Source organism: Dermochelys coriacea, chromosome 3, assembly GCF_009764565.3.
Source record: "Dermochelys coriacea isolate rDerCor1 chromosome 3, rDerCor1.pri.v4, whole genome shotgun sequence".
Taxonomy (NCBI): Eukaryota; Metazoa; Chordata; order Testudines; family Dermochelyidae; genus Dermochelys; species Dermochelys coriacea.
The window spans coordinates 63,188,746-63,204,753 of record NC_050070.1 but is presented as its reverse complement, the minus strand read 5'-3'; the positions used below and the strand labels follow the sequence as shown (position 1 = coordinate 63,204,753).

The window sequence follows — 16,008 nt, the reverse complement described above, 5'->3', positions numbered from 1 at the left end:
ATACACTGGCCAGGTACAGCCCCCAGCTAAAACCTCTCCAGCACATCATCAACGATCTACAACCTATCCTGGAAAATGATCCCTCCCTCTCACAGACCTTGGGAGGCAGGCCAGTCCTCGTTTACAGACAGCCCTCCAACCTGAAGCAAATATTCAACAGCAACTACACACCACAGAAACACTAACCCAGGAACCAATCCCTATAACAAACCCCGTTGCCTACTCTGTCCATATGTACTCTAGCAACATTATCAGAGGACCCAACCACATCAGCCACACCATCAGGGGCTCATTCACCAGCACATCTACTAATGTGATATATGCCATCATGTGCCAGCAATGCCCCTCTGCCATGTACATTGGCCAAACCGGACAGTCTCTACGTAAAAGAATAAATGGACACAAATCAGACATCAGGAATGGTAACATACAAAAGCCAGTAGGAGAACCCTTCAATCTCCCTGGACAGTCAATAACAAATTTAAAAGTACCATTCTTCAACAAAAAAACTTCAAAAACAGACTTCAAAGGGAAACTGCTGAGCTACAACTCATTTGCAAACTAATTTTTCACTCCATGCATCTGAAGTGAGTTTTTACCCACAAAAGCTTATGCCCAAATAAATCTGTTAGTCTAACGTGCCACCGGACTCTTCGTTGTTTTTGTGGATGCAGACGAACACGGCTACCCCTCTGATACTATTAACCAACAGATCCACAAGGCTTCAGCTTAGTTTACAATTTTTTTGGTACTGCCAAATCAAAAAGAGAGAATGACAAGGAACACTAAGGATGTTGTTGGCACTTTTTTGACCAATGCTATAAGCAGCCTAGAGACTGGAAGGATTTAAAAAATAACATCTTTAGAAATGATGTGCAATCAATTATGTAAACAACACAACTCTTCAGGGTTATGTATTGCATAACTATACTATCTAAGAAGCACACTTGAAAATGCTAAATGATCTCACCTTCTGTCAATGACCAAAGTTCACCTGAACATTCTCAACCTCACTTCATGCCCAAAGCTTGCAGTTTTAACCACTGTGTCTGTGGTGGTGCTGGGAGAATTGGGTGCCCACAATTAGAAAACACTGAGATGATTCAATCCTTGTCTGGATTTAACAGTCTACTAAAACAGACCTTTCAGTACAAATCAACACATTTAGAACAACCAGATAATCTTATGTAGGGTCTAATCCAAAGACCAGTGAAGTAAACTGGGAGTTGTTCCATTGGCTTGAATGATTTTTGGAGTAAGCCCATATTACTCAAAATTCTGGAACAGATAAAATCCACCCAATCTAATCTCTAGTGCTTGAAAGCATCCATGGCTAGGATAATGTAGAAGGAAAACATGTGCTTCCTGAAGTCATGGTGCCTGGGAAAATAAACAGTATTTTTAAATGTTTTTGTGATTTATAAAGTAGCAGCAAATATTTAATACAAAATACATACACTAAAAAACTCAGCTTTTGAATACCTTCTACCACACAACAGTCTTCTGCTAATTTATTGATATAGTAGAATTTATACTGAATAACTGAACAGTATCTTCATTTCTTCAAAGAGTCAGATTACGTTAAAAAAAAAGGATCATACTAATAGTATAAAGAAACCATCTTAAAACCTAACCACAAAACCATGAAATAAAAAGTAAAACAAAAATATATTCTTTTGGGGGGGGGGGGGGGGAATTATGATTTGAAGACAATTTCCTATGTCATAGAACAACAATAAGCATTAGAAAAATAATCAGCTTTGAGACTGAAATTTTCTAAATATACACAAGGTTGTATCTGATACAAGGTTTAGAAGATATATATCACTCCAAGCTTTCATTAGATTTGGCAAATCATTCAAATACTAATGTGTACAAAAGCTGCAATTTCAGTTATATAAATATCGCTCACAAAGAATAAACTGTACAATTAAACTTACAAACAACTAAGGGATGGGCTTTAAATCTGGGTAATATGCTTTCTGTACAAACACATGTATGTTTGTAAGTATTTGCTGTGACAAGCAACTCATAGGATAAAATATAGTTATAGCTTAATTAGTCAAGTGAAAGTATTTCTCTTGCCATCAATATTTATAACATTTTTATCTTACCTTTTTGCTATTCTCAGGCTGAATAATGAGTAATCTTTGATCAGAAACCAACATCCTGCTTATTATTAATTATTATTTGAATTACTATAACACCTATGAATGGACCTGAACAACACCAATTTTAGAATCAAGGGACAGTTTTCTTCACTGCATACAAACAAGAGATGAAGTATTTATCTCATGAGAAACCTAATTCTTAAGATTAGTAAAACATTACATTAAGAAAAAGCAGCAGTGATGCAAATTCTTTGCTTTTATTCTGACAGAGTCAACAGCACTTTCTACAAACTAAATGCCTGATTTGCCACTGTCAGAAGAGGGACTTGCCCTGAGCAGGGCAGACAGTAAGTGCACATTTAGCCTCCCACAGTATATCTTTCAGTTATGGCTGGGATTCCACAAGAACCCTGCTGATGTAGACTGTCCGGGAATGCACTGACAACCCCTTTCAGGTAAACTTTCCACCATAAGTGCCTTAGGGCCCAGATGACAACATATTTCAGAACTAAATCTAGCCCTGAAACCTGAAAAAAAATTAAAGCAACGAGATTAGGCAGCAACTTTTTCTGAATTATTATTTAGCATAATTTCACACTCCGAGTTCCTCACAGGACAGTAGTCAGCAAGTGCAAAGTCAAATCAAACCAGTTGTTTAAGTTGGTTTAAGAGAGGCCTCCAGTGGATTACAACTTTGTGAAACTAGAGAATTGTTGATGCTATGTTTTTAAATCACTGATACTGTACAAAGTTCCCAACTAGAAACAACATCTCAAAATGTAGATTAACTAGTCAGCCATTGCAAAGAAAAATTCCTGACATGTGGCTGCTTGTCTCCAAAGCACTAACAATTTTAATCCTTTTTCCCAGCCCTCACCATAAGCTTTAGTTATGTCAAGTAATTCCTAGAGTTTGAGATTTCTTATTTAACAAATCTTACTTAAATGACTTCATTTTAAATAGTGAAATTGAAAATTTAAGTCCTAATGCTACTTTTAATGATTAAGTAGCAATAATTATTAACACAAAGTCCAATCCTATACATTCTGAATTTAAATGGTGTGTCAGAAGGGTATCTGTAGCCCATACAGACTAAATATAAAATGTCTCATTCTCACTGTAACTTATGTGACTTCTATGACCTTGAATAATTACTAAAGCCCCAACCATTATTTTTTTGTGAGAGAAAACTGTTACCTACCTCTCTTAATTGTTGTTCTTTGAGGTGTGTTACTCATGTCCATTCCAATAGGTGTGTGCATGTGCTACAAGCATGATCTCAGAAGGTTTTTTCCCTAGCATTACCTGTCATGTCAGCTGTGGAGCCCCCTGGAGTGGCGCCTTCATGGCGGTGTATATAGGTCCCTGTCAACCTGCAGTCTGCTCAGTTCCTTCTTGCCAGAAGTCTCCAACAGAGGGGAAAACAGGTGGGATTTGGAATGGTCATGAGCAACACATCTCGAAGAACAGTTACAAGAGGTAGGTAACCATTTTTTCTTCTTTGAGTGATTGCTCACGTGCATTCCAATAGGTGACTCCCAAGCAGTTTCCCCGGATGAGGGGTTGGAGTTCATCTGGTTGCTGAATGCAGGGCAGCCCTGCCCAAGGTTGCATCGGCCCTCGCCTGTTGAGTGATGGTGTAGTGCGACATTAAGGTGTGGATGGAAGACCACGTTGCTGTCTTGCATATGTCCTGGATAGGGACCTCTGAAAGGAATGTGGCAGACGAAACCTGCGCTCTCGTGGAGTGCGCCGTCAACAGCGGGGCTGGAATCTTAGCTAGCTCGTAGCACGTTCTGATGCAGGACGCGATCCACAACGAAATGCTCTGGAACAAGATGAGAAGCCCCTTCATTCCCTCTGCAATTGCAATGAAGAGCTGTGGTGACTTACAAAACAGCTTTGTGCGCTTAATGTAGAAGGCTAGGGAATGCCTGACGTCCAGGGAATGGAGCATTCGCTCTCTGTTACTGGCATGTGGCTTAGGGAAGAACACAGGTAAAAATATGTCCTGGTTCACATGAAACTGGGAGACAACCTTTGGTAAAAACACGGGGTGAGGGCGTAGCTGCACCATGTCTTTATAAAAGACCGTATGGGGGATCCAAAGTCAGCGCTCTGAGCCTCTTCTGACCGAGGTTGTGGCCACCAGAAAGGCCACCTTCCAGGAAAAGTAGGACACAGGGCAGGTCACTATGGGCTCAAAAGGGGGCCACATAAGCGTGGACAGGGCCAGGTTGAGGTCCCACTGGGGAACGGACTGCTGCACTTGGGGATAAAGCCTGTCCAAGCCCTTGAGAAACCGTCCCACCATGGATTCCCGGATACTGACCTATCCGATGCCCCAGCAGATGGAAGGCTGAACTGGCAGCCAGGTACACTTTGATATTGCCAACCCCTGCTGCTTAGTACGTAGTCCAAAACAAGGGGAATTGATGCTTGCTGCGGAGGGCTGCCCAACTGCAAAGACAAGATGGAAAACTGCTTCCACTTTGCCAGGTAAAAGGCACGAGTGGAGGGTTTCCTACTGCCCCACAGAACTTCCCTAACTGAATCCAAACACTGGAGCTCTAACAAGTTCAACCATGGAGTTTCCACGCCATGAGGAGGAGCAACTCCAGGTTAGGATGTTGAAGGTGGACATGGTCCTGTGTAATGAGAGTCGGGCACATGGGAAGGGTTACTGGTCTGTCCACTGATAGGTTCGACAGCATGGTGAATCTGTGCTGGCAGGGCCACGCTAGTGCTATGAGGATCAAGGAAGCCCTGTCCCAGCATGCCTTGAGGAGGACTTTGTGTATGAGAGGGAAGGGCAGGAACGCATACAGCAGGTGACACGTACAGCTGGTGATGCGTCCATGAAAGGAGTCTGCGACAGAGCCTGGGCTGTGGTTCAGAAAGGAGCAGAATCTCTGGTACTTCTTGTTGCTCTGCATCGCAAACAGGTCTATGTGGGGAAAGCCCAACCTCTTGAAAATTGGGAGCGCAATGTCCACCCTGAAGGACCATTCGTGACTGTGGAACGAGCAGCTGAGGCGATCAGCTAGCTCGTTTTGCACTCCTGGAAGGTGTGAGACCTCTAGATGTACAAGTGGGCAATGCAAAAGTCCCACAGCCTGAGGGCTTCCTGGCACAGGAGAGAGGAGCGAGCACCACCTTGTTTGTTTATATAGAACATCGCTGTGGTGTTGTCCATCAGCACCAAAACACAGGTGCCCTGAAGGTGAACCTGGAACACTTAGCACGCCAAACAAACTACCCTCAGCTCCCTTACATTGATGTGTAGCAATAGTTCTGCCTGGGACCATAGGCCTTGGTTCTGATATTGCCCAGGTTCGCTCCCCAACCCAGAGCTGAAGCGTCCGTGACCAGCGATAGCATAGTTTGAGGTTTGGCAAAGGGTGCTCCCACACAGACCACTTGTGACTCTAGCCACCAGCGGAGAGACTTGAGAACGTGAAGAGGGAGGGTAACTATTCTGTCCAGTGGTTCCCTGCTGGGCCTGTACACCTGCACCAACCATGCCTGGAGGGGCCGAAGATGCAATCTGGCGTGCTGGACCATGTATGTGCCAGCTGCCATATGCCCCCACAGTTGCATGCAATTTCTGCCCATTGTTGTGGGGAACTGGAGGAGGTTCTTGATGATGTCCCTGAGGGCTTAGAAGCATGGCTTGGGCAGGAATGCCCTGGCTTGTGTGGAGCCCAAGAGAGCCCCTATGAATTCTATTCTCTGCATTGAGGCTAGGGTGGATTTGTGCATGTTCAGTATGAGGCCCAGCCTGAGGAAGGTGGCCCGAGCTAGAGACACATGTTCCACAACCTGCGCTTATAACTTGGCCTTGATGAGCCAGTCATCTAGGTATGGGAAAACTTGCACCTGATGTTTGCAGAGGAAGGCTGCCACAACCACCATACACTTCGTGAATACCTGGGGGGGGCCGCCGAAAGCCCAAACAGGAGCACTCTGAACTGGTAGTGTTGGCCGCTGACCACAAAGCAAAGGAACCATCTGTGGGCCAGGATAAAGGAGATATGAAAATATGCATCTTTCAAGTCGAGGGCGGCGTACCAGGCCCCAGATCCAAGGAAGGAATGATGGAGACAAGGGAGACCATGCAAAACTTCGCTTTCTATATGAATCTGTTGAGGTCTCACAGATCCAGGATAGACCGGAGCCCACCCTTGGCCTTAGGGATGAGGAAATAGCGGGAGAACCCCTTGCCCCTGAACTCCTGAGGAACCTCCTCTATTGCCCCTAGAGTGAGGAACGATTGCACCTCCTGCAGGAGGAGTTGCTCATGAGAAGGGTCCCTGAAGAGAGATGGGGAAGGAGGATGGGAGGGAACAGAATTGGACAGAATATCCCACATCCACCATGCTCATAGCCCAATGATCTGATGTAATCTGGGACCAAGCACGGTAGAAGTGGGACAGTCGATTTACAAAAAGGGGATAAGGATCCAAGCTCGGTACTGGTGCTCCGTCCTCGGGAGCATCTTCAAAAGTTAGGCTTCGGGCCAACAGGCTGTTTGGAAGAATCCTGGCCTTGGCCTGAGGAGGACTGCAAAGAGCACCTTCTATTATTCCTGCCCCATCTCCTGGACGAGTCCTGCCTTGGGAGCCCGGAGTAGAAGTAGGAAGGAGGCTAAGGCTTGAATGGCTCTTTCTTGGGTGCAGGCGTGTGGATCCCCAAAGATTTTAGGGTCATCTGCTAGTCCTTAAGACTGTGCATGCGAGAGTCTGAATTTTGGGCAAACAAGCCTGCACAGTCAAAGGGCAGGTCCTGGATAGAGTTCTTGATCTCTGGTGGTATACTCAACACCTGCAGCCTCACGCTGCGTCTCATTGTAATGGCGATGGCCACAGTCCAAGCCATCAAGTCTAATGCAGCCTGAAGGGAGGTTCTTGAGACCACTCTGCCTTCTTCTAGAAGCGCATTAAACTCCTTGTACAAATCAGCCAGGAAGCAACTCCTGAAACTTTGCCAGTGCACTCGAGGAATTGAAAGCATAGCGTCTGAGTACAGCTTGCTGGTTGGCAACTCAAAGCTGAAGCCCCCCGAATCGAGTAGACCTTCCAGCCGAAAAGGTCCAGCTTCTTAGCATCCTGTGACTTTGGAGAGGGACCTCCAAAGCTGCCCCTGCTGCTCCTTATGATTTGCTGCATCAACCACTAGAGTCCCTGGTTGGGGGTGGGCAAATAGGTGTTCATACCCTTTCTGAGGCACAAAGCATCTCCTCTCCGCCCTTTTAGCGGTGGGTGGTATCGAGGCTGGGGTCTGCTAGAGCACCTTAGTGGTGTTCTGGATAGTTCTTATCGGGGCAAGGCCACCTTAGATGGAACCTCCAGGGCAAGGATGTCCACCATCAGGTCTGACTCCTCTGTGACCTCCTCCGCCTGGAGGTTTAGGTTTAGGGCCACCTTCCTAAGATGGTTCTGGTGCCTCCTGGTGTCTATCGCCGGGAGGGTGGTGGTGGTGCCCGGCAGTGGCTTATCCAGCGAGCAGGAAAACAGACGAGTGGAGATTTCCCCTTGTGCAAAACGAACCTTCTGGTAGCATAGGGTTTCCATAACAGCGCTTGATCCTCCTGATCCCAGCCTTGAAATAGGGGACATGGACCAAGAAAAAGGATTTCCTGCCTGCTGTAGGAACTGGGTCTTCCTGACCTTCTGGTTCCCTAGAGGCTGGGTCGGGTGCGTCGGCCTGCCCCATGACTGGAGGTGGCTCCAATATCACTGGTGGCGCTGGCTCAGATGCTGTGCCCAGGTGTGAAGGCCCAGAATCCTTGTCCCATGTGGGGTCCTCCAGAGCCCTGAGGGTGTGGCATGACACAGACGTCACTGAGGGGGGAGCACACAGTGCGGATGCCACCTTTGCAGCCGTGGAGCCCTGTCCCTGAACCTGATAGGCCCAAGAAGTCCAAAAGGGCCATTGTACTGGGCCCTGCCACTGGAGTGGCCTGGACACCATCAGTGCCAATGAGCCCACGAGTCTGCGGTGCTGGGGCCGTGAGCAGTACCTGCTGCGTCGGGAGACAGAAGATTCAATCTTCGACTTGGAAGAGTACTCTTAGCCCGACCACGTGCCAGGAAGCGGTACCGGGGTGATGGGGAATAGTGCTGTAACCTCATGGGCTTGCCCTGATGGTGAACAGGAGGCGGTGCCACCATCGGTGCCGCAAAGGGTGCCAGAGACAGTGCCACATGTAGTGCGGCCATAGATGCCCCGGACAATGCCTTCATCGGTGCCGCTGATGGTGCCTGAATTTTGGCCAACATTTGGAGCAGTGCCGGTGTTCCCATCTGCAGGGTCAGGGACTGTGCTGTCATGCGTTATGGCAATAAGATCCCACACTGCCTTGAAGATTTCTGGCATGGAGGGGAGATAGAGTTCTTCCTCCAATTCCTCCCAAGTTGGGGAGTCCATTGGTACCGGATTCAATGGACCTCAGGTCAGACCGGAGTCAACAGTGCCGAGTCTTGGGGGCCAGGCCATGGGTGTTCCAACATGGGACACAGCCCGCTGGAATCTCCTCACGGCTTCTTGACAGAGGAACAACCCGTCTCCCTTCTTCCTATACAGCACCGGGGACTGTGAGAATTGGCTTTACAAGCCAAGGAGCAGTGCTGATGCTCTTTGGAAGAGTCCTTTCTTGGTGCCAGGCATTCCACACCGAGATCAGGGCGCTGCGTACCAATGATGCAAGTGCCGTTTCCAGTACCGGCTGAGGGCGGAGGACCGACTATTAGGAGGGGCTTCAAACGATAATCCCGCTCTCTCTTAGTCCTTGGTCTAAAGCTCCTGCAAACTGAGCATTTGTCTGTCTGATGACCTTCTCCTAGGCACTTAAGACAAGCAGCATGCAGATCGCCTCTGGGCATAGGTTTCGCACACCTCTCGCTTATCTTAAACCCATGCGACTGAGGCATGCCCTGGTTCCTGGGGAAAATTGGGGGGGGACTCCCCAAAGTAAGCTTAATTACCTATAAAACTACAACCTACTGTAACTACATATCTATGAAACTATTTACAATTAAGAAAAAGGGAACCACTAGCTAGGCACTTGCAAACACAATGACCGTCACGGGCAGTAAGAAGGAACTGAGCAGGTGGTGGGTTGGCAGGGACATGTATACACTGCCATGAAGGTGCCACTGCAGGGGTTCCACAGCCGACCCAATGAGTACCGCTAGGGGAAAAACCTTCTAATGATCATGCACAAGGCATGCACACACCCCTATTGAAATGCACATGAGCAATCAATCGAAGAAGAAAGCAAAGAATTCTAGAACAAGGATGTCTGCAAATGTATAGTTTCTAGGGAGTAACAAACACTTGCTGCTTCTGTGAAATAATGGGTTCTCTGTACTGTACTGAAACAGGGCACTACGTCATGGGCATGTGCACATATACCAGTGTCCCTGTTACAACTCTTAGGCCCTTTAAAACTTGGAGCTATAGTCACAGGACACATGGCTAGGATCAAGCATGTTGACGTACAGGAAGCCAGATATAAGGCTTCCTGCCTCTTAGGCATGGACAACACACTGGAGAGATCCACAGTCAGGGAAGGATGTGGGCTGGGGTTTCCACATGGGTCAGGCAGATAGCTGAGGAGACCAGGGACAAGTGAAGTCTTAGGGCTTGTACACACTGGAGCTCACTTTGGTATAACTTATGTTACTCAGGGGTGTGAATAAGCCACCCCCTGGTGTGGACAGTGCTATGTCGGCAGGAGAAGCTCTCCCACCAACATAGGTACCACCGCTTGCGGAAGTAGAATAATTATTTTGACGGGAGAGCTCTCTCCCATTGGCATAGAGCATCTGCAGTAGCAGAGCTACAGCAATGCAGCTACATCGGTACAGCTGTGCCGCTGTTGCAATTCTAGTGTAAACTAGCCCTTAATATGGGTCTCTCCACAGTAGCCAGGTAGAGGGCTACAAAGCCTAAAATGAGGACATATGAGACCCTGTTTTAAGGGGAAAAAGAAGACTAATTCTTCAGGGGCACAAGGGACACGCTATAGGTCTCTAATAGTTTCCAGGTGTTTTCATTTATGTTGCTCTTGTTTTGAACTCGTTTGAAAATAAAAGCCAAACCTGAGGAAAGGGATTTGGATAGAATGGGACCTTTATTCTACTTTTTCTGGCTAATGAATTTGCCCACTGACTTACACACACTTACAAATGAAAAGTAATTTTATATTATGCAGGAAGGTCAGATCCGATGAGGTGTTAAGTACCCTTAACTCCCTTTGCCTTCAATGAGCCTTTAACTACTTTGTCAGCGAAATCAACAGGAGTAGCCTACACGTGTGGCAAAACTTGGCCGTAAGTTTTCTAACCAATTTTTTAAGTCCAAAGTAAATTACCCTTTGAACACACAGGACCAGATTCTGGACTGCGTCTGAGCTGCACTTGGTGCAGGAGGGGATGCAGGGCAAAAGTGCTTTACATTTGATTCAGGGACTGGCTGGCCAAAATATTAGAATATGGTAGTCCCCAGCATTAGAGCATGGTATATCAGAGCATACCTAGTAATAAATAAATAAACAATACTTAACTCTTCTAGAGCTCAGTAGATCTTAATGTAACAAATAAGGTATCATCATCATTATCAAACTGAGGAACAGAGGTGAAGTGACTTGCCTAATGTTCACTCAGCAGGCCAGTGGCAGAGCATGGAATAGAACTCAGACTGCATGAATCCCAGTCCTATGCTCTATCCACTAGTCCACACTGCCATCACATACAGATTTTGGATGAACTATGTTAGTTAAGGGTGTGATTTTTTACTGAAATAGTTATATTGGTACAGCCCCCAATGTGGATGCAGCTTAGCTGATAAACGGTATCTTATATCAATACAGCTTATTCTCCTTCACCTTTATAGCAGCATAATTGCATCCACACAATGGGGCCAGACGGAGCATCACTTTAACAACTGGTATAGTTAAAACAGTACACCGTGTGTATGTAAACAAAGGCTTATACTGTTTACAAACAGCCCTTCAGGAGCTGTTCCTACAGCAGGCCGGAAATCCTTTTTCCTGGGCCTTGTCCCCTGTTTCAAGGCTGGGATCAGGAGGATCAAGCGCTGTTATGGAAACCCTATGCTACCAGAAGGTTCATTTTGCACAAGGGGAAATCTCCATTCGTCTGTTTTTCTGCTCGCTGGATAAGCCACTGCCGGGCACTACCACCACCCTCCCAGCAATGGACACCAGGGGGCACCAGGACCTTCTTAGGAGGGTGGCTCTAAACCTAAACCTCCAGGCGGAGAAGGTCACAGGGGAGTTGAACCTGATGGTGGACATCCTTGCCCTGGAGGTTCCATCTAAGGTGGCCTTGCCCCTGATAAGAACTATCCAGAACACCACTAAGGTGCTCTAGCAGACCCCGGCCTCAATACCACCCATTGCTAAAGGAGTGGAGAGGAAGTACTTTGTGCTGCAGAAAGGGTTTACTGCTGCTATGCACAGGCAGGCCAGCACAAAGACACTGCAGCATGGTTAAGAATCTGGACAATATTTCTCCGAGTGTTTAGCTTTAGAGGGCAGTAAAGGTGTGAGGTATATATTTGGAGATAGCACTCAAGTATCCAAATATAGTAAACCTATTCTTATGTTAGTAATTATCATACATTGTTTTTCCAACTTGTTTTAGTATTTCAAGATCATTCGTTTTGTCAGATTTTTTAAAACAGCTTTATCTTTTTAAGAGACTGAAGAATTAATATCAATATTGAATCTCAAGTATATATATCTCCTCTGAACAGAATTATTCTTCTATCAGATTAATTAATCTCTGAGGGGGTCTCAGTCAGATATTTGAGGACACTGTTGATGTCACTTATGCATCATAAATGAGTGAAATGTATGAGCAAGTCTTTATACTCCTACCAATAAGTCCTTATAAACATCTAGAACTGGAAAGATGGACAATTTGCCTAGTGCAAATTGAACAGATTAAAATCTATTACTATTTTGAATCCACTTTATCAACATTAATTTATATCCCTCTGTATTTTGAATGCCACGTCCTAAAATAATTAGGGAATAGAACAGAGGTATACATTAAATTAAAAGGTATACAAAAATGTCAGCATTCAAGCAGCCTTTGAAACATAAACACTATATTAGCTTACTGCCCTATTTGGTATAAAATAGCCCAAATCTTTTGACATTCAGGGAATGCAGCAAGACCTACCTAGTTACCCAGGCTGATGTATAGCTAATATTTGTAAGTTACCTGGGGTATTGTAGATTTAATTTTATTCCTGGCTGGTTATTTTATGGTTTAGAGCAAGCAGAAGCTACTGTTTGTAATATTTATCTGATTGCATTTATGGAACTGAAGTAGGTTCTATGTAGCAGCCACAACGCTGCTCCAAAGGACTGGGGGAAGTATGCCTCTCCCTTTTCCTCTTCCTCAAGCATCTATTCAGACCAGTTACTTAAACAGTGCACATAGCCTCTATTTAGAGCATCTCATACCCAAAGCATTTTACAAACATTTATCAAGACAATATTTAGAATAATTTAGTTTCCAATTTTTCTTCAAAGTCCTGGCTGACACTGTTAATTTAATTATAACACACAATATTGGCAGTGCTTTTAAAATGTTTGGCTCCCTCCCACCAAACTCATGCTCTGACCAGCTTAGAGCTAATAAATAGCAATTTGCATTGGTTTTCTTTCTATAAACATATATTTTTTTTAAATACTAGGCAACATCACATTATTTAACCCGAATAATGCAGAGGGATATCTAGCCCTAGCCTTTCACAACCATAAAACATATACATTAAAATACTGATGAGAGATTACTGACATTTGTCTTCTAATACAACTGCAAATAAAATTTTCATTATTTCACTGCAGCTTACCAGAATTAATATTGCTCGAACTCTAATGAATTCCATAGTGTAAATTCTCCCTTGGATATTTAGTCATATTAAATAAAACAATATTAAAATTTTATAACTTAATATTACATATTAAAATAGGCATCTAGTTCTTTTTAGCTAAACAAAATATACAGGATATTTGCAGGTATTCAAAACAGAATTCACAAATTTAATTTAAAAAAAATAGAAGAAAACAGTTTCCACAAGAATAGTCACATTTGGATCCTTAGGAAAATGGGAACAATTCTAGGCACTACTGGGTATAAAGCCTGCTACCACAAGTATTCACACTGACTTACAAATAATAAATAACAATATGTATATTTGCATGACCCTAGCACTTAGTAGCCTGTTGCGTTAATTTAGATGAAATAAATGGACCCAAAGAGTCAAAGGTGTTAACATAACCCTGTAACTGCCCCACATCAAAGAGTACTTGTGGCACCTTAGAGGCTAACAAATTTATTTGAGCATAAGCTTTCGTGAGCTACAGCTCACTTCATGGAATGCATCCGATGAAGTGAGCTGTAGATTACGAAAGCTTATGCTCAAATAAATTTGTTAGTCTCTAAGGTGCCAGAAGTACTCCTTTTCTTTTTTGCGAATACAGACTAACATGGCTGCTACTCAAACATCAAAGAGCGTTAACAAGGTTTGGAATTTGGCATAGAGAGACCTCAGCTTGCTTAGTACCAAACACACAATTAAACATTCTTTTAAACCTTTTATTAAAGATACAGAAAAGAAGGAAAAACAATTAATGCATTTGAAATGTAAAGCATGAAGTTAAGCTATCATTTTAACAACATCTATTCTTCCCTTTATCTAGAAAGGGTCTCTAGAAGGAGGTGGAGGGGGAGAGGGAACCTTAGATGGTATTAAAGATGTCATAACTGTCCTTTGTGGGGATAAAGAGGATATTAGTTCACATGGGCTAGAACTGCTACTGTTACTGTTGTTAAAGCCCAATCCCATGTCCTAGAAGACAAAACAAGATAAACACACACAAAAGGGGTTAGAAAAGAAGAGCAAAGATAGAAAATGCAGCTTCTGCCTCTGGTGTTGACTCTCACTTTCAACTAGGGTGACCAGACAGCCAATGTGAAAAATCGGGACAGGGGGTGGGGGGGTGTAATAGGAGCCTATATAAGAAAAAGAACCAAAAACCGGGACTGTCCCTATAAAATCAGGACATCCGGTCACCCTTCTTTCAACCACACTGCTGGAAAAACACAGGAACAGAACATGGTCTCATCAGCCACTTGGAGACTGGCAAACTTGTACCAGCCTCGGGCTGAGGGCATTGCTTTTAGCTACCTTTCTGGTCACAGGCTTACAGCAGTATTTCAAAATATGCAGTGTTAGCTGGCTAAGCCCAACTCAGATTAGACACAAGGAAAAAGGAGAATAGGAAAGAAAAGAAATAAGGTAAGGAAGGAAAAGAACACAGTGGGGAGGGGAACAAGTCTCACTTCCCAGGTGGTGTTCAGCTGGTGTTCAAGCTGTTGGAGGCAGAGGTGGATTAAGGTTTACTGGGTCCTAGGCACAAAGAATATTTGGGCCCCCTACACACTGGAAATCCAGGGGGACCTGAACCCAGGGTGTCAAGGGTACCATGCCCCCCCCACTTTTAAAAGTGAGAGACCCAGGCCCACCCACTTTTTAAACATAGACTTAGTAGCCTTGGACGGCATGGCAGCGGGGGCTCCACTTTACAGCAGGGGAACTGATAAGGTACTATAGTCTAGAATGTCCATAACCACAGTAAAAAGTCTATTCTCCTCACAAAGTACATACAAAAAGAGAGGAAAGACTTAATATGAATTGCAAACTTTAAGGCATAAAGGTTTACTGGAAAAAAAAAATCTATACATTGGCTATGTTAATATAGGAGTTGAGGGAGGAAAAATTAGAAGACTCCAAAAACCAGGAAAAACGTAGAAGTCTGGAATAATTACATTCTGAAATAACCTCAGAGTTAGATTTTCCCCATTCATTACAAATAATGGAATTTGGTTTCTTTGCTTTGGCTGTAAAGAATTGCCAGGGATTGCCAAGAAGAAAAAAAATTCATCTCCACCGTAATCACTCTCCTACTTTTACATTGGCAGGGGCCTATCTTATGTCACATCCCAGCTTTTCAAACGCTGTTTTTAATTAAATTAATCACCTTTGACAAGCCTGGATCCTCCACGACAGATGAGGAAATACAAAAACCCAAATACTTTAATGTGACACTTTTTTTTCTCCCTCAAAACCTTGAAAATTACTCTCATTGTCCCAAAAATCTAAAAATGTAACGAGAAATTGTACTTTTCCTTGTAGGAAAAGATTTTAGAGTGGAGATGAGAAGTTCAAATTTCTTTATTATTTCTAAATTGACACACAAGTATACACTCTATGCAATATATTTGCCAGAAGGGGCACAGTGTTTTACTCAAGTTTCACTATATTTAATTTCCAATCATATTAAAGCTTTAGCCTTTCTCAAAACACCATAAACACATTTGAAATTTTCTAACTTCAACTGAATGTTTTGAATTCTCACCCCCTCTGAAGTTTTAACTTCAGCGTTCAGTGCCTCATATTTAATTCTAGCTTCCCTCAGAATATAACGAAGTACCTATCTCTTTGCCAGCTACTTTTTGGCAAGTGGCCAGGTGCCACAAGTGCAAGAGTGAAGTTACAGATATTGAGAACCTTCTTTAAGTGCCTCTTCCACCCCATCCAAGCAGAATCTGTTTTCAAAAACACCTCCAACATGTTTGTTTATCCATGACCTTTCTGTTGGCAATTCTATGAAGGTGAAAAGGAAGCAGCACAACAAAGAAAAGTCACAAGTACTGTAGAGCAAGGGACACTTGAACAAAACTAACCTACTGCTGCACTTCACACATGGTATTTCAACTTCCAGTCAAGCTGTTCAGTACCTTATTTTTTTAAAGTCCCATCTGAAAGACTCTTATACCATAAGCTATTATAT

General features: G+C 44.1%; 1 protein-coding gene across 6 annotated transcripts in view; it reads right to left on the bottom strand.

Annotated features, from left to right (window-relative positions):
* BCKDHB (branched chain keto acid dehydrogenase E1 subunit beta) overlaps positions 1-16,008 on the bottom strand; it is a 321,362-nt gene that overhangs the window by 181,746 nt on the left and 123,608 nt on the right. The window contains exon 9 of one of the 6 annotated variants that reach the window (XM_043510555.1): positions 2,405-2,638. The exons of 4 other annotated variants lie outside the window; for them this stretch is intronic. In XM_043510555.1, the coding sequence (XP_043366490.1) occupies positions 2,471-2,638 (168 nt within the window). In that variant the 3' untranslated portion in view covers positions 2,405-2,470. Of the gene's footprint in view, positions 1-2,404; positions 2,639-14,157; positions 15,822-16,008 lie in introns of those variants that run through there. One more of the 6 variants, XM_043510557.1, reaches the window with a different exon arrangement.